The sequence below is a fragment of the Podarcis gaigeae genome (assembly GCF_964106915.1).
Source record: "Podarcis gaigeae genome assembly, chromosome: Z".
Taxonomy (NCBI): Eukaryota; Metazoa; Chordata; class Lepidosauria; order Squamata; family Lacertidae; genus Podarcis; species Podarcis gaigeae.
This window is the reverse complement of record NC_139691.1, coordinates 41,660,621-41,688,306: the sequence shown is the minus strand read 5'-3', so window position 1 is coordinate 41,688,306 and position 27,686 is coordinate 41,660,621. Positions and strand designations below refer to the sequence as shown.

The 27,686-nt window shown below is 42.6% G+C and overlaps 1 protein-coding gene across 1 annotated transcript in view; it reads right to left on the bottom strand.

The window, feature by feature from the left end:
- Positions 1-2,728: 2,728 nt before the first annotated feature.
- RNF128 (ring finger protein 128) overlaps positions 2,729-27,686 on the bottom strand; it is a 38,155-nt gene continuing 13,197 nt past the window's right edge. Inside the window, exons 2-7 of the mRNA XM_083723014.1 lie at positions 16,770-17,017; positions 12,636-12,707; positions 9,607-9,689; positions 6,200-6,296; positions 5,569-5,737; positions 2,729-4,155 (exon numbers count right to left, since the gene is read on the bottom strand). Coding sequence (XP_083579140.1) covers positions 4,037-4,155; positions 5,569-5,737; positions 6,200-6,296; positions 9,607-9,689; positions 12,636-12,707; positions 16,770-17,017 — 788 coding nt within the window. The 3' untranslated portion in view covers positions 2,729-4,036. The remainder of the gene's footprint in view (positions 4,156-5,568; positions 5,738-6,199; positions 6,297-9,606; positions 9,690-12,635; positions 12,708-16,769; positions 17,018-27,686) is intronic.

Below are 27,686 nucleotides of genomic sequence, written 5' to 3'. Positions count from 1 at the left end.
TTAAGTACGTAACCAGAGGTACCACTGTACATTTCTGGTAAATGAGCCACCATAGCCGCTAGAGGGCAGTGAAAATTTGTGTCTCAGCTTTTTAGAACCCTCTACCCATGCACTATCTGAAACCAAAAGGGCACAATGGTTGCCAGGTGTGAATTGTTCTTTCCAGCTATCCTACCCCAGTATATCGCCATATTTGGCTCCCAGATGTGATGTTCCCCCACCCCTAGGCTAGAACTCTGGATTAGGCCTAGGAGACCAGAGTTCAAGTCCTGACTCAGACAAAATGCTCACTGCATGATGTTGAGGCCAGTCGCTGTTCCACAGCTTAACCTACCTAGATGAGGATGGAGAGAACCATGTACAACTCCTTGCCGTAAAAGTGGGATACGAATGTATTAGTAAGTAAATAATCCCTTTTAAACATCATCTAAGGAGGCATCAGCCATGGGTGGCAACAAATTCCATAGGCCTCTCTTGTGTCCTGAAGCTTCTTGCTTAGATATTTTAAGGCAGAGGCATCCTGCCAGAAAACAACTTGGGCACCTTATTTCCTTTGGGGGAAGAAAAGGCCATAGCACATTGGGAAAGTGTGGACAGAGTAGTTCAAAACCTTGTTCAACCACCCAAAGGCTCAGTGGGGTTTAGCTTCAGGCCTTGGCCATGTCACACTCTCTCTCAACTTAACCCACCTCAGAGGAAATCTTTCTAGGACAGGGTTTATTCCAATTTATCCTGAGCCTTATGGAAGAAGGGTATTAGAAAAGCAGCTAAGTGTTCCTGCAAGGCTAAGGGGAGAGGTTTTGTTTTTAGAATAGCTAATTGCCCATAGTTGTAAGGGAGAACTAGTGCAGAAAAGCCAGAACCTAGATACAGGTAGAATTGAAACCTGCATAATATATATGCTGACATATATAATGGTACCTTGGTTTTCGAGTATCTCAGAAGCCAAACGTTTCAGTTTTCGAACACCGAAAACCCAGAATTGCTTCCGTTTTTGAACGCGCCTCGGAAGTCGAACGGCTTCTGTTGAGTGTTTTTCAGTTTTTCCAATTGAACTTGCAGCCAGCCCTTTGCGTCTTGGTTGTCAAACGTTTCGGAAATTGAACTGTCTTCCAGAACGGATTATGTTTGAGAACCGAGGTACCACTGTACACGCTTAATCATATTAAATATTGATGCAGTGCAAAATTCTGTACTTTAAAAAATGAAACCTAAGAGCTTGTGAGTTGTCTGAATACTTTTAGGGTCACTGGCAGAAACACTGGAAGGCAGAACAGCTTACCTAGGCAACTAAGAAGAACATACATTTTCCTCCCCTCACACCCCAAAGGAAGAGAGTCTTTTAAAATAAGAACAGTGAAAACTTAACATGCAAAGTAAAAGTCCTGGGATATATCTGACCATTAAAACAGCACCACCACACCCACCAAAATAAGAAACCACCAATGCCTCAAAACAAGTTTTTGCATCAAGGTGCTGCTGAGCAGGTCTCTAAACCTTGGCATGGTTTATTTGGAAGGTAATTTAATACCTGCTTTCACAATCTACTGGGAAGTCCCATTTCACTAATCCTTCTTTTGAAACATACCAGCTACTTCCTCTTTCATCCATGCTTGTGGCATCCTAAGTGCAATAGGAGGAGCCCAGTGGTTGTTGTTTTTTTTTAAAGCGAAAGCAGTATCAGTGATCTTATGGCAACAGCAAGCCAGACATGCCCTCCTTTTGCAAGTGAAGCTAGCAATTTTGCAACAAGCTGCATCTCCCCCACCCCACCCCCAAGCAACCATTTAGCAACTCTCTTTACTAGCAGAGTTAGATTTCTCCAACCTTTTAAACTAATGGACCATTAGGCCTGGATGGTGCTGTGGATTTCCCCACGTGAACCGTTATGTTAGCTAAACTTTGTTCTTGACACTATACAGTGTTTCAAGGCCCAGTAATTACAGAGAAAGTTAATCAGTTTGCAGCAACATGATTTACAAAAAGAGCAATTCCAATTCAAGCACCAAAATTAGTAATTTGTTAGATTTACAGCCTACACCATCCTAAAGATGCATAACACAGGGATATAATCTCCAGCAAAACAAGTTAATGTCCATCATATGAAGTAATCTATTTACATCTGTCTTTGGACTGATTTTCAGGGGCTACTACATAAGGGGCTGCATCTCCCAGGTGGATTTTCCTGAATAACTCTTGCATTTTAGCATGGGGTACAGACATTTCTGTCCCAAAGGGGCCAGAGGTGGTGGACCAGAACTGGAAAAAGGCACTGCTGGCCACAAAGCCTACCCAGGCCAGCAGTGGGTGTTGAATCTAGGAGTATCTCAAGCTGCCAAGCTGCTCCTTCCAAGGGAATGCAACCCTGTCCAAAACAGGCTATCTCCTGGATGCAACAACTCGGGTCCATAACAGCTGGTCCCATCAGGATCAAGTACAAGTGGTTACCAACTGAGCCGTCTCCCATCCAATATCATAAAATATATATTCACCCTTAATATAGTCCTCATAACAGTAGCATCTTGTTATCTGTTATATCCCTGTTGCAGCTGTGCCAGTTAGTCTCTCTCCATTGCTGAAGGCACACAAGTCTTATATACTTGAGATTATTACACATTAAGTTAACAAGATGGAGGTTATTTAACACTCTTAACCTTCTGAGGTTCCCCATGATGATGATGATGATGGTGGTGCTGATGTCATTCAATGAAAGACTCTGAGACAAATCTGCTTATAACACAACTGCTTTTATTTATCAAAAATAAGGGAACATCCTAAATGGGTATTAGAACAGCGTTATTTACATTTTGTATCCAACGCGGTGTTCTTGTTTTTAACAGAAATCAAATATTTACAACTTTATTCAACATGATGCAAAAATGAGGGGAAATGTACTGTTTTCTCCTGTTAAAAATCAAAACGTTTAAAAAAACACAAACGAGAAAAAAACACACAAAAAAGGCCACTTCTGCTAGTGCTAGCCATTAGAAACAGAACCACAGGAGATGCAAAATAAACAATAAAGTGCATTATTCACTTTAGTGGATGAGTGGGTGAAGTTCCACGCTCCATCCTAAGGCACCCTGAGTACCCCCCCCCCCACTTAGCTTCATATCCAAATTGCTGTCTCACAAATCAGAAAAAAATAATAACAAAAAGTTCACCCATTCAGTAATTGCCATCTTAGCCATGTTCTCACCCAACCAACACCATTTGGGAACATTCATTTAACTGTTCCTTCAGGACAATGGCAACAAAAATTCCCTCTGAGTTAGAAATCTTCAGCCTTCATAAAGGCCAAAAGCAGCAATATCCAAAGTGGACAGATTTCTGGGCTACGCCCATGTGTTTGCACCAGTTAATTGTAGTCCACAGTAACCTTTGGTGAAGTGTACGACTGTATGTAGCTAATTTTTTTCCTGTATAACGTGCAGATTAAAGGCATCTTAACTTTTTAGTCAAGGACAGCTCAAGCATTTTTGCAAATTTTAACCCTCAAATCCCATAGAGTAGGTGCAGAAAATTCCTGATATATTTTATAGGTACATCTGACTGGTCTCAGTAATTTAATAAATCAAGAGATGCTGCACTGACTATAAGGCCACTCTTGTGGTTTTATATATAAAAAATACTTAACCTAGGCTCATTAAAATGAAAAGAACACGCCCTACTAGTTAACTAAAAACATACGTTCATAAGAAAGCTAACTATGAGACTTAAAACAAGTTAATTCAAAACCAAAATGAAGCAAATGAAATTCTGCTGTATCAAAAGTAGCTGAGCTCAAATGGCTTTGTGTTAAGATTCTGTCTTCCTTGTTTGCACTAAAAAAAAAACCTCCCCACAAATCTGTACTCGAGAGTACTAAAACTAATCCCACAAGAAAATAAGTAAATGGTCAGGTCACTCAATTTAAATTGCAACCTTAAAATTTTTCTCAATATCAAAGCAAAATTGCTGCTACAACAGTCTTATCGGTTCTGTCATTGTTTGATGCTGGTTATGTCAAGTAGATAGCAGGTGCTGCAAGAGCTGCTTAGGCTTTCTCTTCACGTACTTCTCCTTCGTCAGCCTCAAAACCTGGATTGTCCAGGTGAGCAAGGACATCTACAGGTGGAGGTTCAGTTGCGTTGTTAACAAGATGCAGATTATCACCTTTTACAAAGAAAGGGGGGAAACAAGTTTAGAAAAAAAAAAATCCCACCCAATCACAACTGATCAAGTTTATATTTTTGTGACATTTCTATGCCTTTGGAAAGTCGGTTCTAAGAAGTTATACTAAACTGGCTCTTTTCTGAAGCTTTCAATTTGGGCTCTGTTTTGGCAACATGTCACTTTTCCACCCTACAAGTTACAAGCCCGCTAGTAGAGCATGTGTCACAGAGAAGGAGCTGCAAGCACTATTGAAATTTCACCAGAGGGGCCTGAGGCAAGCCAATTAACAATGGATATACAGTGGTACCTTGGGTTACATACGCTTCAGGTTACAGACTCCGCTAACCCAGAAATAGTGCTTCAGGTTAAGAACTTTGCTTCAGGATGAGAACAAAAATTGTGCTCTGGCAGCGCGGCGGCAGCAGGAGGCCCCATTAGCTAAAGTGGTGCTTCAGGTTAAGAACAGTTTCAGGTTAAGAATGGACCTCCAGAACGAATTAAGTACTTAACCTGAGGTACCACTGTATTGAGTACAAGTTTTTGGTTTTTTTAAAAAAAGAATACTTAGATATGTGAAGCTTTAAAGCAATACAAAACTAAATTGAAGCTAATATTAGAATTGTTGGCCTCTAGAGACAATGCAATGTGCCGCTGGGGGTGAAGTCAAACTTCAGCACCAAAGTGATCTCTCCGGGGTATAAGTCTGGGCAGTATGTCTGGAGGTCCTGGGCTGCCCAGCCAACAATACCCCCGTCCTGGCCTTGCTAATGTGGTCCAAAGGAAAGCAGAGCAATACGCTTGGCACTAGCTTGGAAACCCTATGAGATATTTCACATGTAGCATCTGTGTCCATTGAGTCCATGAGTATGACAAAGTTAACTAACAATAGAAGAAACTTGACACCTGACTGTTTTTATGTACAGTGGTACCTCGCGTTACAAACGCTTCGAGTTACACACTCTGCTAACCCGGAAGTAGTACCTCAGGTTAAGAACTTTGCTTCAGGATGAGAACAGAAATCATGCGCTGGTGGTGCGGTGGCAGTGGGAGGTATTTTAAGTGGGCACAATCTGCTAAAAAAGGGAAGAGCTCCAAGGCTCATGTTGGAGGACTGAAGAGAATACACTGGAGTTTACTGGATGTGAACCTCCAGAAGGTGGCAGCAAACACTAGTATTTCTTCATCATTTTTAACGCATGCCTGCAAAAGCTTAGGGTTCACACTCCAGTGCAGATAATTTAAAAATAAATAAATAAATCATGTCCTTTATGATTGGAACAGTGAAGTATGCAATTACTAGTGATATGAAGTGCACAATTGCTTTGCATTGCATTGTACTTTGTACTGTTGTTTAATGTTACCATAAAAACGTAAGACTCAGAAGTGCTACTGCACAGCCATTAAAATACTTACTTTCTGAAGGGGCCACTTCCTCTTGAACCGGCTCGTCATTCCCCTGGACAGAAGCGTATCCAGATGATCCTGTCTCACTAGGATTCTCCTCATCGGTGTGCGAAGGCATGTTAGAGGGTTCGTTGGAGACAGTGGCTGGGAGAGACTCCGCTCTCGCCTCTTCATCCACCTGCATCAAACAGATTTAATGTCAGGGAGCCTCTACTGTAAAGATGCCACTATTTCTAACTGCCAGCTATCCTCCCACCCTTTTCATGTATCGCTGCTGTTAAGCGCTTTGCAAAAGTTGGGATGTTTTAATGCCCCACAATGTAGCTGCAAATGTATTAATTATATATAGATTTTATGGCTGTAAATGACTTAGAAACTGTTTTGGGCAGTATATAAAGAAATAACGCAAAGTTGCTCAGCGCTGACAAGCCAGCCTGGAACACAATGAGGAGATCCATATGAAATATGCATATTTTGTTTAGTAAATTGGTGGTGGAGGAATTTGTCTCATTGCACCTTTCATTGGGCCCAAATGCCTTCACAAACTTACTACAGCAGCCAAATGTTCAGTTAAGTTGCCGCCTCCTTTCTAGAAGCAGCAGCAAGCCACATGATTCTTAAGCAGGAACTGCAGAGGTACCTCAATTCCCAGTGCCTTGAGTATGTCACATTTACACATGGGGCATGTCCTGTGCTCCAGCAGCCAAGGATCAATGCAGATCTTGTGGAAGAGATGACTGGAAAGGAAAACAAATATTTGTAATGTGACTCAGCATGTTACAGTAAAACAGTGCTTGCTGAAAAAGAAGAAGTTTGAAGCGAATGACATTGTTCCGGAGTGGCCCAGAACCTCAGGTACAGTGGTGCCTCGCAAGACGAAAAGAATCTGTTCCGCGATTTTCTTCGTCTAGCGGGTTTTCCGTCTTGCGAGGTGTTCGTCTTGCGGGGCACCACTGTAAATACCCTAAGCCACACAAACACTAAACCATGAAACGTTTGCCTTTTAGTGGTACAGCAGCATCTTACTGGGAGAAAAGAAACTGCACAAGCTTTGTGGAATTTTGGGGAAGTGGGGAAACACGCATAGCTAGGATGCAAACTTGTTGATACAGAACCTTGATGGGAAACTTTGGCTCCGAGTAGGGAAAGGGCTCTGTGTGCTCACATGGAGGGTGTGCTCACAGGAGGGTGTTTTGAGTGTCTGCATGTCTGTATGACAAGACCTAGAACAAGTATAAGGGACCTCTGATCCTCCAAATGATGCTGAACTTCAACTCCCATTCTCCCTGGCCACGCACCATGCTTGCTAGGGCTGATGGGAGCTGTAGTTCAGCAGCACTTGGGAGAGCCACTCCTCACCCAGAGACAGCAGAGACAAAGATGTAGGGCAGCCCACTACTAGGGAACTACAGAGGACTACTTCTACATTCTGCTTCCCTATTCAGCTTCCCACCCTTGTAGACTCTCAGTTGATACCACAGAGCTACAGAATGCCACTGCAGGCTCCTCTTCTCTGGTTCCTCTTTATGGCATTCCATGCGCCTGAAGAAAATGGTTTTGCTTTTGAAAATTAGCCCTGTGTGCACGCACGGGAGTGTTCATGAGTTTGCAGGTTTCCATTTCAGTTTTGATATTAAGCTGTCTGCCATTTAAGGTGGTTAATCTGTCTTTAGTCCCCACTTTCAGAGCAGGACTAAAATAGCACATGCAGAATGCCAGGAGAAAATGGACTTCAGTAATATGCAAACGGGCTGACTTGCATCAGAGCATCTGAACAATTTCTCCACCCGTCAGAGGCTTCCACCGAGCTATCCACATGTTGTTAAGATGTGAAGCCATGGTCATTTTCTAAGCACTGAAAAAGTGTAATGCAGCCTTAATTGTATAGCTACTATTTTTACAAATAATACGCATGAACTGCTAATCTGTTAAAAACATTGTATCTTTCAGATTTCGTTTATGTGCATGCACCTGATTAAGGGGAGTGCAGAAGTCATTCAAGACATGTGCAACAAGTCATACACTTTGCCACAGGGTATGGTTTTGCTGACATGGTTCGTCTCAGTGAGTAACATGGTACTCCTGAACTTTTGATAGCAGAGGCACACTAACACCCAAAAACTTTTACTTGTGGAATGTGCAAGAGAAAGAACAAGTTCAGTCCTTCTGTGTCTGCATTACTCATTTTCTAGGCATGCCTCCTTCTCATGGTGGGCAATACTGCCACATCACTGCACAGGGAGTGACAGAATGATTGAGTGGCATCCAATGCAGACACATAGTGGAATTACCTTGGCCTACTGGAAGGAAGAGAATGCTACAACACTCTTGTGGCAGGCTAGTGTGCTCAACAGAGTTTGGAAGTTACTGAGTTGGCCAGTAGCTACAGGGGCAGGTTTACAAATTCTAAGAAACAAATAGTATCTGTTGCTATTTAAAAGCTCTCTTTTCTACATATGGTAATTTTGTTAGTGAAAATTTTACTTAATTAAAAATTACCAAACAATTGAAGCAAGTTTTCTTTTATGATTTTGCACCTAAAATGTTTACCATTCTTGAGTGCACTCAAGGTTTTTTGATTATTGTTTTGGTATAACCACCAATCTGCTGCCTTAATTCTCACCCCCATCAATGTCACATCTGCCAGTTCTTTTAAACATACTCATAGAATCATAGAGTTGGAAGAGACCACAAGGGCCATCGAGTCCAACCCCCTGCCAAGCAGGAAACACCATCAGAGCACTCCTGACATATGGTTGTCAAGCCTCTGCTTAAAGACCTCCAAAGAAGGAGACTCAACCAAGGCCCTGTGCCCTATCGCTGCATCAAATTGTTGCTGCGATACACCAGAGATGCAACATCATTGCTCAAAGCCAACTGCTCATATAATCCTTGGTTCCTTTTAAAAGCTTAAAGCCTTAATCCTTTGAAAACATTCAAGGTCTTGGAATTAAAGCATGATAGTAAATCAGGCAGCTGTAAACCAAGTCTGAAAGTAGCTAGAGCAAAGCTAGCAGGTAAATTGTCAAGTTAGCTAAATCAGGTTCCATCTGTAAAGTGCAGTAAAAGTTGTTGTGTTTGTTGTTTATTCAGTTTATATGCCACCCTTTATCTGAAGATCCCAGGTAATAATTTACATAGCATAATAATTTTTAAAAATCATAGAAAAAACTTTAACAGTCCCACTTTTAAAAGACCATAGATTGTTTAACAGCCAAAGGCCTGGGTAAAGGGAAATGTTTTCATCTGATGTCTAAAGTTATGAAGTCATCACCACCACCATCCTGCTTTTCCTTCCCTACTCACAAACTGCCAGCAGCAAATGGGAAAAAGAAGATTAACAGGGGTTCAGGTGAACTTTTACTACTTTTTCCACAATTGCATCCCTGAGTCAGCAACCCTGTGCTACTCATAAAATGAAGGTATGCCTTGAGCTACGGACAAACTGTTAGGTAGTATAAATGCTTCTGGCAGCAAAGCTATCTGGCTTGCCTGAAAGATTATTTGGGCTGGAAATTTTCATCATTGTGTTTTAGAAGCTAGGTTTCAACAGGAGATTCAATAAAGGAAGTTCCTGAACTGCCATAAACATCACACCTATAAGAATCCCTCTTTGGGAATCACCCAAAGATGCCAGCAAATAACTGGACTCCTGTGCAAACCCAACTTGAGAGCTGTAGAAATATGAAATAAAAAGCCCTCACAATCCTACCTTTTTGCATTTACTTCCTGGCTCTCCTGGCAGAAGAACATGACGGAGAGCACGGGAGGCGCATGCGATGCTTTCCAGATGTTGTGGGTTCCAACTATCTTCACTGAAGCGTAAGAGTTGTAGTCCACAACATCTAGAGAACAACATGTTGGCAGCACCCACTGATCTACAGCTTTGGAAAGTTAACACTAACCCTGCTCATCTGAAGAGCGGAATAAAATAAATAAAAGCCTTTACAACTTCAGTGTATATAAAGAGGGACGAAGACAGACATGACAAAATGGTCAGAATGTTTTAGCATGAGAATGTAACTGAGGGGTGGGGAATTAACCTACTTGCACGTTAAAATTCGCACAACATCATTTGGCTTGTACACTTCAATGCACACAGCACAGGTATCAGCATCAGGACCGGTTTCCTAAAGAAATAATAAAATATATATATATCCTTGTTAGAGACCTTTGTTTTAAACAAGCATGATAGCATTTAGCAAGTGTGGTAGTCACAGAACAGGGAGTGGAACACTAGACTTGCAGTATTCCAAAATACTATTCTACAGTTGTGGTGAGTTTTAAGAATACATTTTTGTTTTTTATCTCCAGAGCTAATGGGGCCTCCTGCTGCCGCCGCGCCACAGGAGCACGATTTCTCATCCTGAAGCAACGTTCTTAACCTGAAGCACTATTTCAGTGTTAGCGGAGTCTGTAACCTGAAGCATATGTAACCCAAAATACCACTGTATCTACAAGACGTGCTTTTGCAAAATGGAAGACCAAAATATATGTAATTCCATCTATTCCATCAAAGCTACCGTATTTTTCGCACCATAGGACGCACTTTTCCCCCTCCAAAAATGAAGGGGAAATGTGTGTGCATCCTATGGTGCGAATGCAGGCTTTCGCTGAAGCCTGGAGAGGGAGAGGGGTCGGTGCGCACCAACCCCTCTTGCTCTCCAGGCTTCAGGAGAGCCCCACCACCAGCCCCACAAGCTCGGGGGACAGCGGGGAGGTGGAACGCCGCCATCCCGCTGTCCCCCGACTTGGCTAGAAGGCTGGCGGGGGGGGGGGGAAGCCTGCTCCTCCTCGTTGCCAGCTCCGCAAACTCGGGAGACAGTGGCAGAGGCGTAGCGCGCCCTTCCCGCTGTCCCCCGACTTGGCTAGAAGGCTGGCGGGGGGAGAAGCCTGCTCCTCCCCGTCGCCAGCCCCACAAACTCGGGGGACAACGCTGGGCTCCCGCTGCTTGCGGAGAGTTGCCTGCCTGCTGAAGCCTGCGCGCGCTGAGCTCAGCGCGTCCAGGCTTCACGGACCTCTCAGCAAGCAGCGGGAGCACTCCCCCGTCTTGCGGAGACTTGCCTGTTTGGGGGCTGGGGTCGGGGGAAGCTCGAGCTTCCCCCGTCCCAGCCCCGCGCCTGGGGGGGAAAATAATTTCCCCCCCTTTATTTCCCCCCAAAAAAACTGGGTGCGCCCTATGGTCCGCTGCGCCCTATGGTGCGAAAAATACGGTATTTTACTTTTGCAGTCTTGTAGAATTCAGTCTAGTATAAAAATACTGCAAAAAGCCAGAGTTGGTTCTAAAACTGAAGCATGGCCTTTCAGTGTTCCTCCTTCAAACAAACTATAAATGTTGTCTATCATTTCCACCCAACCTTTAAGTAAGGACTATTCAACGGTGTTAAAAAATGTGCAAAGCAGTTTTAGCAGGCTCTTATCCTTTTATACCTATTTGGGAAATTCATGGCTACAAAAACATCTCTTTGCTGCGGGTAAAGAGGGGTCACAAACTGACCTAGTATAATATTAATCTTTCTGTATTATAAAAGAAGCAATTTTCGCATGATTATATTAGGGATGTCATTAGGATTAACAAAATATTTTAAGACCAAGGGGAGTTCTAAGTAAGCAGTTTTATACCTATGGGGCACTCAGAGGAGCTTCACAGAATAAGAAAAGTAGAACAAAAATTATTTTTAAAAAACCCCCAAGAGATTTAAAATGTTACCATAACTAAAAAGCAGCAACCTAAAATGCAAACGTGGCAACAGGAGAATATTAAACCCTAGCTACTTGCTGAAGTTTCCAAATTACTGTGAAGGTAGGTCAGAGAATGTGCATGGATTTTCAGCAGGATATTCTAGAGCAGTGTTTCCCAACCTTGGGTCTCCAGCTGTTTTTGGACTACAACTCCCATCATCCCTTGCTAGCAAGACCAATGGTCAGGGATGATGGGAATTGTAGTCCAACAGCAGCTGGAGACCCAAGGTTGGGAAACACTGTTCTAGAGCATGTTCAAGCTTGAGTCTCCAGATGTTGAACTACAACTCCCAACATCCCCAGTCAGTTTAGCCAATGGGTGAGTGATGATTAGTTTTAGCCCAGCAACATCTGGCTATCCTAGGTTGAAGATCACTGTGGCATCACCACTGAAAGTTTTTGTCTTTCATGTTCTCCCAACAGACATCCTAATATGATGGGACAGGGAGAAAGAAACTCAAAGTTGATCTTAAGATCTGGTACGTGGGGAACCTTTGGCTCTCCAGATGTTGCTGAATATAGCTCCCATTATCTCTAGCCATTAACAATGCTTGCTGGGGCTGACGGGAGGAATTGTAGTGCAGTAACATTTAGAGGGACCAAAGGTTCCCTACACCTTGCCTAGCAAGTCTGCATGGGAGCAGAGGGTCCTTAAGATAGCCAGGCCCTAATAAGACAATTTAGGGGCTTTAAAGGCCAAGACAAGCACTTTGAGCTTAGAAACAGGAAACCTTCAAACTTAATATGGGACTGGAACTATATAATCCAATTGATAGTGCCAGACACAACTCACTTCTTTGTATGTGGACTGAAGATTAAGGTATAATTTTGATAGAGGGCTATATACATATAATTTTTTATATTATTATTATTATTACTACTACTACTACTACTATCATTACTGGCGCAACCCAAAATCGCACAGCCCGAAGCGTCTGTAAACCGAGGTATGACTGTACTATTTTATTGTATTGTGAAAACTTTAATATAAATCTTGGTGGGGCGGGGAGAGAGACACAAGTCTGGCTGCTATATTTTGGAGTAGCTGAAGGTTGGGCTGTTTTTAAAGGTTGCCTTCCTTATATGGAAAGCATTGAAGCTGTCTGTTCTGGAATAAACTAAAGTGTGGTTAACGGAGGTAAGTTAGTCTGTCTTCACTAGGAGAGGCCAAAAGCAGCATAGCTGTACAGAGTTGGTAAAAGGGTCTACAGGCCACTGCCAACAGCCGAGCACTCAAAGAAGGTGACAGGCCTGAGAACCCGCCAAATTGTTCCATCAGTAGAAGCACAACCCCACCCAGAGCACCATGAACCACTTTCTCTCAGTTACATTACCTTGTCTCCCTGCTTCAGTGTACGTAACTGAAGCTGTCCAATGGCTTTTTTGGCATCTGCTTTCAGCCGTCTCTGTAACAGACAAGCACTAGGTCAACACGAAACTTGCTCTCCCATAAAAATCTATAAACACCAACTGCTACACAATTCATTAACGTTGAATGAGGTGTTTCCATAGGCAGATGGGTAACTCTTGCCTAACAGTGGCAACCGGAAGATAATTATGAGCCAAGATATGCATGGAAGTTTAACTGAAGTGTTTATTTAGCATTCCTAAAGAACACTGGAGTTTATTTAGGAGGCAACGCTTGCTTGCCACTAAAGACTAAAGGACATCAAAGTTCTCAAACACAATTCCAATGTTTTCAGAAAGTACTTATCGTTAAAGTATTAAAAAGTCCTACAGAGACTGACCCCCCCACTTGTTTCAGAATCTCTAATATTCCTTGCATTGACCTCATGTTGGCTATACACAAAACAGATGCAAACATGATCTTTTTGTTCCAGTCATTAGCTTGCAATCACACTCTTGCAAGCCTCTACTGTGTGTTGAACTAAGCCTGTATATCAGTTAAACAAAGTCACCCACCGCCCTTAGCTTGTTTGAAGCAATTTCTAATTGGAAAGGGAAAACGTGTGTATTTGAGCTAATCTGGAAAGCTGCAGGCTTTTCTAGTCTCTTAATGACAGGAATACTCAAGTATCATGGAGTCTGGTTTGAAATGCACGAATGCATCCTAACCACCAATCAACTGGAATATTGTGACTCTCTTCCATTTAGCTGATAAGGAAATTGTTACTAAATTTATCGCCCCACCCTTCACCAGCAGGTACAGTACTAGGGTGTTTACAACAATGTAAAAATTTAAAACAGTTAAAGCAGATTACACTCAGCGGAATAGGCTGGGTCACCGTTGCCACAATGTCAGAAATGAAACTGGATAGGTGGCATTCTCCTCCTCAGCCAACAGAGACTGGCAGATGAGCACAGGCAAGCTAATCAAGTAACTCATATTGTCCTCAATTTTTGTTTCAGTAGGCCAGCTCCAATCAAAGCTCTGCTTAATTGCCAGGAATGCTACAGCCTTACAGCCACACTCACCAGTCTTTTATCAAAGCTGACACAAACCACTCCCAGATCTGCTCTGATCGAACACAATCCATAGCACAGGAAAAGATGCTAAAAGAACAAGGAAGTTGTTCTCAAGCCTCATTAATCTGATGCTCAAAAAACTTCAAGGAAATAGTAAGCAATATTTGAAAGAGCATCTGCTGGCAACAGGTTTCCAAAACATGCAGGCACTGAGGTGTTCAGGATATTTGCAAAATAAATTCCTATATGAATGCTGATGCAGTCTTCCCCGCAAGTTGCTTCTTGGTTTCTAGCACCTCTCCTAAAACCGAAAGCCAACAAGCAAACACAAAGGCAACAAATCACCTATGGGTTCACTGCTTAAATTTGCCACTAACATTAACTGAATATACAAGATGAGGTCCTTCCATGATACAAGAAGAGTCTTTCAGTGACATGTGGCAGAATGGAAATTGTTTCTCATTTACTTAGAGATTAATTGTCATAATGAGCCCTAAAGATTCACATCCTTTTAGGAGGCTATAAATACTGATGAGCCACAATGAATACATTTTTGCACAAATACGACTCATTTATCATCACAACTCGTAATTTCAGCTAGGTTGGTAAGAAGCAAGGGAAAGGCTGTAATTATGCACTAGAAGAACCTGAATGGTAGCTAGATGCCTGCAGTCAGCCACACTGCTGTCTCTCAAAGAGGAGTCCAACCCATTTAGGATGGGGAGGGCACTACAAATTGGACACTTGGCCTTGGCTCCTATCATTGGAAAGATGTGGTACCAGGAACAGTTGCTCTAACTCCTGCAGTAACTCAAAAGATACTGTTTGAGCATTTCCTGGCAAAAACACATCAAAGAACACCAGGCATTCATTAACAGTCCTTGAAGAGTAGGTGACTGCTTGATACCTACATATATATAAAAAAGAACATAAGTTAGAAGGTAATTGATTTTCAAGAGAGGAGCTTATTACAACAAGGTTATTTTCAGCCAGACCAAACTGATCATTTAAAAAAATTAGCACAAGGCAAATACCCTTCTCTGTCTAAAAATCAGGAAGCCTGAACAGTGTAAATTTCATCTGCCAAGCAAGCACTCTAGTCCCTGTTGTGGTTTCTATTTCCCACATTAGATATTGCATGAATAGAATGCTTGAGAGGGGAACTTAATTACCAACACAGAATACGCAAAGCTGACTAGCCAGGAAATACTAAAGAAACACAAAATAAGTGGGAATATTTTATCCCTTTCAGCCTCTCATCATGATAATGTTAGGCATACAAAAGAAACTGTTATGCAGTTGTAGCAGTGAAATCTACCATAAGCATTCAGATTTCAGTAGAATAGAGGTGTGGAGATGCAGAAAGAAAAGCCAAATGGAACCACTAGTACATTTCCTATACTGGTGCCTTTATAGGCAAAGGAGTCCAAAAATTTAGTAGGAGGGAGTCTAAGTACTTCACATCCCTATCACCTCTCAGTGATCAAGCTAACCTCCCTTGTCCAAGATAAACGACTGGGCTTGTCAACTTTTGGGGGCCTGTGGGTACCTCTGGATTAGGATTGATGTCCTAATCAATTTTCCTTCCCCTATCTTCCCTGGAACTTTTTGCATATAAATTAAAGTGTATTGCAATAATTGCTAGTCTTTATTGATGCTCCCAAATAAACTTTCCCTATGTTCCCATGCTCAGCTGCAGTCCTTACTTGCTATGGTCAAGTAGCTATAAGACTACAATAGGCATTCGCGGTTGTCATATCCTATCCCTTGTAGCGGGATGCGGGTGGAGCTGCGGTCTAAACCACTGAGCCTAGGGCATGCCAATCAGAAGGTCGGTGGTTTGAATCCCCGCGACGGGGTGAGCTCCCGTTGTTCAGTCCCAGCTCATGCCAACCTAGCAGTTTGAAAGCACATCAAAGTGCAAGTAGATAAATAGGTACCGCGCTGGCGGGAAGGCAAACGGTGTTTCCTTGTGCTGTTCTGGTTTGCCAGAAGCGGCTTAGTCACGCTGGCCACACAACCTGAAAGCTGTAGGCCGAATCCCTCAGCCAGTAAAGCGAGATGAACGCCGCAACCCCAGAGTCGTCCATGACTGGACTTAACTGTCAGGGGTCCCTTTACCCTTTACCCCTTGGAGCACCCAGAATCACATTACATGAATAATTCACTTTTCATATAAGGAACTTCAAACAAGTATTTAAACCATCTATTTATTAGAAGCACAGCTGATTGGGAAACTGGGAGACACTGCTTACTGGGCTCTGCATGGGTGATAAAGAGCTCTAGAGAGACTACTAGACTAATTAGCAATTCCCTGCATAGACTTTGAAAATCCAAGACAACACTCTCAATGTGTAAACATCACAGAACAGAGCTAACTTGTTTAGTTAATGAGATTCAAGCCTCCTTCTTAAGTTGCATATAAAGAGGTGAATCCACCATTTAAGACTAATGGAACCATGATTAATCTTAACACAGATTTTATGTAGCATGCTGGCAGAAGTGAGTTGTGATAAACAGCAGCAACTGACCCCCTGAATCCAGCATTTTCTACACACCTGAGAAAAGTAAGCTTTAGCAAATGTCTTCACATGTCTTGAGGAGTAGGGGTGTACATTTCGCCATAAACATGAGGCTGTGAGAGAACCAGTGTCTACTAACAAGCAGAGGCAAGTTAGAGCAAAAATACTGGGACAATAAAGCCCAGAAAATGCCCTGTTGGGTCAAATGAAAGGCCCATCTAGTCTAGAATGCTGTTCTCAGTATTGAACCAAAGGCCAATTACATGTGTGCATCAGAGATTCCCAGCAAGTGGAATTCAGAGGCATCCTTCTGCCATCCTGCGAGGGACTATTACTGAGGCATCCGTAAATCCAGAACATTGCCTGTAGGGCCTCAGCTGCTAAAGCAAGATCAACTATAGCATGCTGGAGCACTTAGCATATGTTATGTCAGTGTTACATCAGAAGGCCAGTGTTGATTTTGCTATGTAAATTGGCACATCCAGACTCTCCGGTGAAGAATGCATATGAGAAACTCACCTGTCTCCTGTTCTGAGCCCTTGCAAGTCTAAGCCTCCTTGCAGAATAAAATATAAAGTACCCGACAGTGGCCGCTGTGACGATGAAGAAAGACACAGAAACAAAGAAGATGGAGTAGTTATTCATCCATGATCCATGTTTTTTCCCCACTTCAATAACCATGGTCACTTGGTAGCCTTGTTCCAGCCTACGGAGGATTTCAATGCCTTTTGAATGGCTAATCATAATGGCCACAGTGTTTCCCGTACCTGTGAGAAAAAGACAGAGGTCTGAGAGTTAGATTTCCCTACCAAAGTTGAGTATTAACCTATAAAAGCCCATTTAGTATTCTATACTTTTTTTCTATACTAATTTTAGGCAATATAGGTAAGTCAGGACAGTTGCCTTGAATGGCAGGCATGTCCAACTTTCAAGAGACTGCAATCTACTCCCACTATAAAAAAAACTGGCAGTGGTGTCCATTAAATTGACCAAAGTTGTTGAGTTTTTTTTGGGGGGGTGGCCACAATTGACCACGATCAACCACAGGACCACCCCCATCAGATCGTGATTGACCTGTTGGACACCCCTGAACTATGGGAACAACTACACCCTCCTCCACTGCCCCCCAAAAAACTTAGGGCATTTTTATGGGATCTGCTCCTGGATTTGTTTGAAGGGTCACATGGTTTTTTGGGGGGTTGGTTGTCAAAAGCCAAGGTAGCATGTTACTGACTCTTGGCATATTTTCGCACTGTGGCTATTGATTGGAGGGCCAGGATGTCTGATAGTTTAGTCCAGGATAGAAAAACCTTCCCTCTGTAAAGTACACCACAAGATTCAACATCTATTTTTGTGCAAGGTTGCTCACATTGAAAAAGAACATAGCAAAGCAGCAGTTCAAAACAATGGCCAACCAACAGTATCTGTTGGGGACCTTGGAGAGCTGCAGCCATGGATCTCTCTAAACAGAAGAGTCTTGTCTACTCAATTGAGAAAAAGTGTGCTCTTTCTAATATATCACTATTTAGTATGTGCACAATCAAGGTACATGCTGATGCCTTTTATTTATTCACTCTGCCATGTCAGCGTGGGATTACTTCCTAGACGGTGCTGAGTACTGTTTTACTTAAGAACATTATTACAATTGGAAAGGTCAGCTATTGTTATGAAAGTCAAGCCACAGACCTGAGGATGCAATGCAAGAGGGAGATGACTTTAAAAAAATAAAATCCCACTGTGGATCAACAGAAGGCACAGACTGTCTGAAATAGTGACTGAATTGCAATGTATCTCTGGCTGCTTAGAACTAAGCTTAAACTCAACAAAATACAGAAAGGGGCTCTTCTCTGATACATACAGAGAAAATATACAATAGCATCATCTAACAAGGACAAACACTTCATGGGAGCATAATTTACTGCACAATTATGACAGCAAGTAAACCCAGGAGTGTCAGAATAGAACCACAAAACATTACAGTTCCTCTTACGACAAAGTCAAAGGCGTCAAAAGGGTTTCAATATATCTCTTTTCATATTGCTGCATATTTGTTAATAGAGAATGAATATGTATTACCAATTTGTGATAATTAAACCACCATTTTAAGTTCAAAGAAGTTCTTTAAAAGCGCAGCTGTGTTAATATAATCTTTGACCAATATTGTTTTATTGGATTATTAAGAGACTAGACCTAAGCAGCTCCATTTTATCTGCAAGTATAGAACAGCTATTCAGAATTAAACAAAAGAAAAGCCCCACAAAAGCAGCTAAGGTAACCGCTTCCATGAGAATGTAGGAAAGTAGGTTAGCCCAAAATGACAATTTGATAAAACATTTCCTTGTATACCCCATTTAAACTCTATACACTAATCACTGATTAAATTATACAGCATGAGGGCTAAACTATGAGTTTTGGTTTATGTTTTGAACAGAAACGCAATAAATATGATTTAAGCATTGGTCAGCTGGGGACTGACAAAAAAGGACATTTAACGTTTCCTGGCACTGCACAGCTGTAGGGAAGCAAACTAAGGAACCACTTGGAGATCCACTCTTGCCTCCCAGTAATAAATGTCATTGCAAGGGGGAGACCTGCCAGGCCTCACCCAGAAGCAGCAGCAGCAGCTGACTGGCACTGGCATACTCTGTCTTTGCCCACAAGAATACTTGGCTCCCAAATGTTGCTTGCACTGACTTACAGAGCTCAACAGAAGCTTACTCTACCACTACAGTGGTACCTCGGGTTAAGTACTTAATTTGTTCTGGAGGTCCGGACTTAACCTGAAACTGTTCTTAACCTGAAGCACCACTTTAGCTAATGGGGCCTCCTGCTGCCACCGCGCCACAGGAGCACAATCTCTCATCCTGAAGCAACATTCTTAACCTGAAGCACTATTTCTGGGTTAGCAGAGTCTGTAACCTGAAGCGTATGTAACCTGGGGTACCACTGTATCAGCCAAAGAACAAACAGCGATCACGAGGGGCTGCACATCGCTTCTCCCGGGAAGAACACAGTAGCATGATAAAAGACCAGAAAAGTTCAATGTTTGGGACAAACTTTCTGTGCTTTTTTCTTTCTTCCCTCCTAAAAATGTCAGGCTTTTTAAAAGCATTATTTCTGGAGTATTATTAAGTATAATTCAGAATACAGCAAAGGTGCTTGCTTAAAACATTTTTGTTCAGGCAAGTCTATCCAGTATGTAGAAGCAACTGCTTGTATTTTCTCTCTTTTAAGCTACTGGTTGACTTTTAAAATCTTTTGACTGTTTTAAAATATCAATTTCTAACTGTTTTTCACTGATAATTTATATGTAAACTTAAGAGGTTTTCTTATGGCTATAAGAAAGCAGTATAGTGGTACCTTGGGTTACATACGCTTCAGGTTACAGACTCCGCTAACCCAGAAATATTACCTCGGGTTAAGAACTTTGCTTCAGGATGAGAACAGAAATTGTGCTCCAGCAGCGTGGCAGGCCCCATTAGCTAAAGTGGTGCTTCAGGTTAAGAACAGTTTCAGGTTAAGTACAGACCTCCGGAACGAATTAAGTACTTAACCCGAGGTACCACTGTATATACATTTTGTAAATGAAATAAACACTATTGTCTCAGATTGAGAGGGACAGCAGCAACAGCCTACCGGGAAGCTCTCTTCCCTCTGTTGATTACCACCACCAGTTGAGCTGAGCTGCCCTGCATTGTCTACCTATCAACATTTTCTTGTTTCAAACTGGAGTACCAGTTCCTTCATGCACAAAGTCCAAGCCTCAACCTGCCTCCAAGCTCTAATGAGAACTGCAATTATGGCAGCAAAGAGTGGCTGGGAGGGGCTGCCGATACGCTGCAACCAAGTTAAGGCTATGTGAAAGGACATTATCTCCCACACGAACTTGCCTGGGCTCTGACATCTTTGGGAGAGGCCCTTCTCTCAATCCCACCCGCCTCGCAGGCACACTCAGTGGGGATGCAGGAGAGGGCCTTTTTGGTGGCTGCTCCCATACTCTGGAACTCCCTCCCTAGAGAAGCTAGACTTCTTCCCTCAGGTTCTCTTTCTGCCAGCAGGTGAAAACCTTGTTATTCCAACAAGTCTTTAGGAACTGACTGTTCCTAAAGAAAGGGATGGTGCTGTGATGTTTTTATTGTTGGGATAGCTCAGTCAATAGAGCAATCTGAGGGTTGAAGATTTGGTCCTTACTATGGGGCAAAGGATTCCTGCATTTCAGAGGGTTGGACTAAATGATCCTTCAAGTCCCTTCCGACTGTATAATTCCATGATTCTATGTATTTTTAATGGCTCTGTTTTTATATTGTTTTAATACTTTTAGGTTTGGGCTTTTCCATTTTATCTGTGTCTTCTATTTTTATTTGTAAGCAAGTCCTGCTTCAGGAGAAAGGCAGGATATTAAATAAATCAATTAATCAATCTGCAATCAGCATTCTACTCATGCAAAAGAACATTCAAATGAAATATTAAATGGTATGTTTGAAACAGAACCTTGAGACTGCTGGATATTCCCGAACACCTGTTCAACCACAAAACAAAAACAACCCTAGGAATATCAATTAAATATTGGACTATAAGAATGCACAAGTATTGCCACCACTGATGCTTGAACACTACCAACAAGAAATATATAACCTTGAATCTCATTCTCCAGCTCTCAACGAGAAAATGTGGCCAGACTGGCAGGCATACAGCCTACCTGGATAAAAACAAAGCAATCTCTCCAAGCGTATGTGAGACTGCACCTGTAATTATGTACAACAGCATCCGCTTTTGTATTCAGCCCAGATATAGAACAAAGGGCAGAGGCAGCAAAGCAGGGCCATGTAGTCTTGTGCCTGTAATAATCAGTGTGGAGGAGGAATCAGGAAAGCCTGCTACATTATCGCTACCTTCCCACAGCACTAGCCATAACTTGCCATCTTGCAGAGCACGTTATCTCTCCAGCAGATGTGCACCGGGTCAAATCCTAACTAATTGGGGTATACAATAAATCATGACTCAATAGCAAAAGTGAGCCTCCCTGGCAACTGTCCATCTCATAAAAGGTAGAACAGCCTCAAACTCCTACCTTTAGGGCATCCTCCTGTGGGATGTTTGCCTGGCACCTGCACTGGCATCTTTCAGGCACTAGTAAATTGGTTTTTTATTTTAGTTTTTTTTATCTTAGGCATTTTACTTAGTAATTACATTTATATCTTTCCTTCCTTCCTAAGGAGGAAAGTCCTTTTAATGTTATCATGATTCATGATGATGAATCTGTACCTAGCTTTCTGCAAAATCAACTAAGTGCACAAAATCAACATGGTACAAAATAAAAAATACAACTGGAATGGAATTTATGGTTGCTTTTGAGCAGTTGCAGTTATTTTGCTCTTATTGTAATTACAACTGCACTGTTTAGAATGCATTGTTGTAATTCTATAGTATGTCACCCTGAGAAACAGAATATAAAATTATAAAGGTTTGGCTTTCTGACTTCCTTCTTCATGGAGAAATCTAGATGAATTGTTCTATAAAGATATTATATTCATCAAAGATGCACCGTCGTGTGCTATGGGACAAAGTGCAGCTACTGGCAATTTTCAGCAATGGATGATCTAAACAATACACCAGCAAAGTAGTTTGTTCAATCCCACAAGTGCACAGAAACTACTTGGCTGACTCAGGTTTCCCATTACTTTCCAGGATCAGATCAAATTACAAACCAATGCATTTACAAATGACCCAGAGCCCAATTGAGGCCCAATAGTCAACATATTGTGTGTGTGCACATGCCACAGTAAACTCATGCCAATATATCATTAGGAGGCTCCGGTACCCTCAAGCTGGCAATATGAACTCATAGGAGCTTTTCTAGTCACGGACTCTCTTTTTAAAAGGAGAAAGAAGCATTACTGACACTTTTGGAAACACTGCTCTAGGACAGTTTTATGTTTTAAGGCCTTTAACACTCAAGTGCAAAGCAAGCAGCCAGGAAGCTGCCAATACTTTCAAACAAGGTGTTACTGTTCTCAAGTATTACTTTTTCCTGCTTTGACTACCACCATCTCTTTTGTGAGATTATATATTCATCTTTGTCAGGCATGCTTCCCTTAAGCATTGCCATGGCTACAAACATTTCATTCTGATATAAATGTCTGCCCCAATCTCTTCGGCAAGCAGAATTGTCTGTAGCATCACCTCTGATCAGTTTCTTATTAAGGAAAAGAGTTGTTTCTTATTAAAGAAAAAAAAAGGGCTTTTTTGAATTGTTCTTTCAAATCCAGTTTTGTAGTGATAGCATATATTAAACCACTAACATCTGCTGCTGTATTTTTCTAAGGAAAAACATGATTTATAAAAATGCATTGTTTCATATAAAACTAGTAACAGAGTGAATACCAGTCAAATATGCAAGTTTTAACCTTTTCTTTCCACATGGAAATCTGCAAGCATGGTATAATTTACTACACAATATAAATGCATATTTTCTGGGGAAAGCTAAGTTTAATATATTAAAATTCAGCATTTCCCCCCTCTCTTATTTTAACAATGTAAGACATATGCTACTGAAAGTTGAGTTGCTGTATTTTAAAATACTTACTAGTCGAGTAAAACTTTGCATTTGTTTAAACGTAACATTTAAACTGCATCAAGAATGGTGGCCTTTGCTTATAAGCAATAAAGTCTGCCTGGCTTGATTTTTATCTTAAAACCTTATAGCAAGTTTTTTTGGGGTGGGGGTGGGCTATTGGGGGGAAAACCCAGAATAAATGTAAAATAGGTTGGGGAGGGTTAGTTTTGTTTACTGAACTTAATCAAATCCCAATCATTTAAGGTATCAGATAACTTTCTGTAATTCCTAGAATTGTAGCTTTGGGAGAAGTCTAATAATGTTTGGCTGACATCTGAAGGGTGGATATGCCCAGGCTATATTGACGGTGAATATTTTAGAGCACTTCATACATTAGAAAATAATACACGAAAGATAGCTCAAGAAGGGGCACAAAATCTAGACTCACCCTGATTTCCAGTTCCAATGCTAAGTACGCTATATTGGATGAGGCCCAATAGTAGTCATACTTTGAGCAGACACATTGAAAGCAATGGACCTCCTGTATTTTTCGCTCTGTAAGACGCACTTTTCCCCTCCTAAAAAGTAAGGGGAAATGTGTGGGCATCTTATGGAGCGAATGCAAGCAGGAGGCTCTGCTCAGCGCTCCCTTTAAAGAGCAGCCCTCCTCCCTCCTTGGGGAAAAGCCCCCAATGCTCCACGCAGCTCTTTAAAGGGAGCATCGCTCTTGGGGGAGCCTTAGCCGCACGCAGACTCTCCCAGGCAGGGGGAGAATTCATGCCACTGCCCGGGAGAGGCTGCACGCGGCTACCCCAGAAGCCAGGACAGCAAGCGGGATCGTGGAGCTGCGATCCCGCTTGCTGTCCTGGCTTCTGGGTTTCATAATATTTTTTTTTCTTGTTTTCCTCCTCCAAAAACTAGGTGCGTCTTATGGTCTGGTGCGTCTTGTAGAACAAAAACTAAGGTGCTCCAAGTTGTACTTAGACAATCACCTATTATTCAGTTAACAATTTGCACAAGGTGAACAAATCTGGAGGCATCAAGTCTACTTTAGTAGGAAGTTCTTTTGGGGGAAACTTGCCACTAAGGGTTCCTGAACACTTCACATCAGAATGTATCTGGGAAGCAATTCCAGAAACTCATTTTCTCACTGAACAGCTGTAAAGCAGTAGAGAGGAAATAATTTGCAGCAGAAGAGCAACCATTCCCCCTTGCAAGCCCCTTCTTTTAGCCATTTCCAACTGCTTTGCAGCAAACATGTTTGAAATTGGCAGCAGGGGAGAGGTACACAGAAAGAGTCAGGATAAGCACCCTTTCCCACCCAGGCACTTCAGCACTCTAGGGCAGGGGTCAGCAAACATTTTCAGCAGGGGGCCGGACCACTGTCCCTCAGACCTTTGGGGGGGTCAAACTATATTGGGGGGGTGATGCAAGAGCAACACAAGCCCCGGTGGCTGCTTACCTGTGCCTTGCGAGCATAAGGGGCTGGCAGCAGTGGAGGGACGATGAACAGAGCATGAAAGGGCTCCAGAGAGGGGCTGCTTAAAATGGCGGCCGCTCGAGCACTGCTGCTTCTGCTGCTACTGGCACCAACAAAGCCCAGCCCCCTTCCTCCTCTAGGCAGGGTGGGGAGAAGCATCATGCAAAGACACCTTTGTAAAATGCCCTGTGATCCTTGGACGAATGGTGTTACTGTATAGAATTTTTTAAAGTAAAATAAAATAAAATAAAATATATATGATGCCTTACCTAGGAGTATTCACTTAATTTTTAGAAGGGGCCATGCTACCACTACAAAATGTGCGTTTCACACTTGTAACCTCCTAAACTTCCAAGTAAATACCAATTTTCATAGCACTGCATTGTACTGCCAACTTAAATGGTATCGTTATTATCTGATGTAAATACGATCATACGTTGGAAGTCGAATGGCATCCATTCCGGAAGTCCGTTTGACTTCCAAAAAGTTTGAAAACCAACGAGCGGCTTCTGATTGGCTGCAGGTTTTTGACTGTTCGGGAGCCAAAATGTGTGAGTTCCAAGGCGTTCAGCAACCAAGGTACGACTTTATTGCATTTAGTACTGTGGTACCTCAGGTTAAGTAGTTAATTCGTTCCGGAGGTCCGTACTTAACCTGAAACTGTTCTTAACCTGAAGCACCACTTTAGCTAATGGGGCCTCCTGCTGCCGCCGCGCCACAGGAGCACAATCTCTCATCCTGAAGCAACATTCTTAACCTGAGGCACTATTTCAGTGTTAGTGGAGTCTGTAACCTGAAGCATATGTAACCCGAGGTACCACTGTATACCTAAGAAGAGCTTGGGACTAAAAGTGATACCTTGCACAACTCACTTTGGATTCAATGAGTCTGCATTGCTATGAAAGTGTCTTAAAACTATCCAGCTGAACCACAAATTATTTCTTTAACCCTGTGGTTTTCAACCAGTGTCATGGCACCCTGGGGTAGCTTGAATAATGATAAGGGGTGCCATGGGCAACCCTGACCTCTGTCCCTCTTTCCTTCCTTCTCTCCCTCCTCTGATGCCCTCTCGCATCTCTGCCTCCCAAAGGCTTGTGTGGATGTTGCAGCAGCCCTGACTACAAGCTCCCCAGGCTGGTCAAGGGGAGCAAGCAAGCAGGTGAGGGAACCCGGCCCGCCAGTCCTTGCTGTTGGGAATGGACAGACAAGTCCCAGGCCCTTGTGGGGCAGTATGAGGAGGCACCTCTCTTTGGGGTGGGGTGGGGGCAGGAAGCTCAAAGATCGGGACAGCAGCGGCTGCTATCCGGAGGACTCCCAAGGAGAGGAGAGAAGAAGCTGGGGGAACTCTACAAGGGAGGGTGAGAGGCTGCCAGTTCTGCAAGCAAGGGGTGACATAACTGGGCTCCTGAGCCCCACAGGGATGCTGCAGAAAGAATGTACTTGGTCAAGGGGGCTCAAAAAGGTTGAAAACCTCTGCTTTAACCACCTTGAAGTAAAAACTGAAAGGTTGTTCCATATGCACAACGATATAGTTGACTCCCATCACCATCACATATTTATTGAACAACTACCAGCAGCTCTGACTTCACAGGTCTCTATTCTAACAGCACTCAGTGCCTCTTCTTAGACATTGTTGAAACTAGATTAAACAGCTGATCATTAAGCCTAAATATTCCTAGTAATTAAGCCATTGAACAGTTTTTTCATAGCCTCAGCAAACATTTATCACCCACCACTCAAAACCAATCACCCACCCCATGCCACATACCACAGGAAAATCTAACCTAACCTCTCTGGTAAATTCTCACAAGAAGTTAGAGAAGAATCAAACCTCATCATTTTTTATTACAGCTACTGTACATATTTGAAAACTATGTAGCCAGTCTCTGCTGAATACTGCAGAGGTAAACTTGTGTTTAGGCTTTGCTACTTCAGATGGCAGATGAGGCTCACACACTATTGCATATATAAAGCCCGATGTCATGCAAATGAGCCTGCTCCAAAATGTTAGCTTTCTAATTGAAGGTTTTTGGGGTGTTGTTGTTTTTTTAACCAATGAGCATTCAGACATGCAAACACCCAGCAGCAGTGTGAAGTTGATGAACAGAGATATCTGGCCAAAACCAAATTATAAAAATGGTTCATTTAACCATTAAGTAAGTAAACGGTAGGGACGCGGGTGGCGCTGTGGGTTAAACCACAGAGCCTAGGACTTGCCGATCAGAAGGTCGGTGGTTCGAATCCCCGCGACGGGGTGAGCTCCCGTTGCTCGGTCCCTGCTCCTGCCCACCTAGCAGTTCGAAAGCACGTCAAAGTGCAAGTAGATAAATAGGTACCGCTCCTGTGGGAAGGTAAACGGCGTTTCCGTGACCTGCTCTGGTTCGCCAGAAGCGGCTTAGTCATGCTGGCCACATGACCCAGAAGCTGTACGCCAGCTCCCTCAGCCTATAGAGCAAGATGAGCGCCGCAACCCCAGAGTCGTCCGCGACTGGACCTAACGGTCAGCGGTACCTTTACCTTTTACGCCTAATGCCAGTTGCCCTATCAATGTAGCAGCACAAATATACTATCACAGCTGCTTTGAAGTTAAGAAAAAGGAGGTGGTGTCGTGTCTGCTTTGGCCCTGATCATAAGACCTAAGTGACTGCTTTAGTCAGTAAAGATAAAATGCCGCAACCTGAGAGTTCTATGTGTCGAAATGGTGATTACTGGCAAAATGGCCAAGCAGCCCTATAATCCCCCAATGGCAACTCTACTCTTGGTTTTTATAGGTCGGATGAAGATGAGCAGGATGCATCGGCTCCAGCGCGAAAGAAGCGCAAGAGAAGTATGGGTCTTATTCCTTGAAACCTATCTGAGTCCCGGCCTTTTACATTAAAATAAGCAGCACCGGAAGCCTTAGCAAACTTAATATGCCTTCCTCACCTTTTACAGTAACGTTATATGTTGTTTAGTTAGTAAAATTCTAGCTAAAGTGTTGGTTTTTAATCCTGGCTTAGTTCCCTAATGCCAAACGGAGATGATGGAGGAGAGATAACCTTGCTGCTTCAACCAAACCTTTCATTTTAATTTCAGTGAATCTTCCTTCCGGAGGCCCATATGCTACAAGGTCTTATGTTACAAGGTCTTACCTTGTTATTGTGAATAGCAAGGTGATTTCAGTTACTGTAGCTAAATTGCATACGCGAATTATCTAGCTTGGATCTTCTACATTTCCTGCTGGCCAGTGCTGCTGCCCCATTATGGAACCCTAGATTTTAATTCTAGAGTACAAGGCAGCTGCTTTTAAAAAACAACAACCCAGTGCCTGCCAGAAAGAAGGAGGAAGATTAATTTCTAGAGCTCTGCTGAGCAATAGCAATTTTAATCAAGCAACTGATGTTTACCACATCGTTGCTAA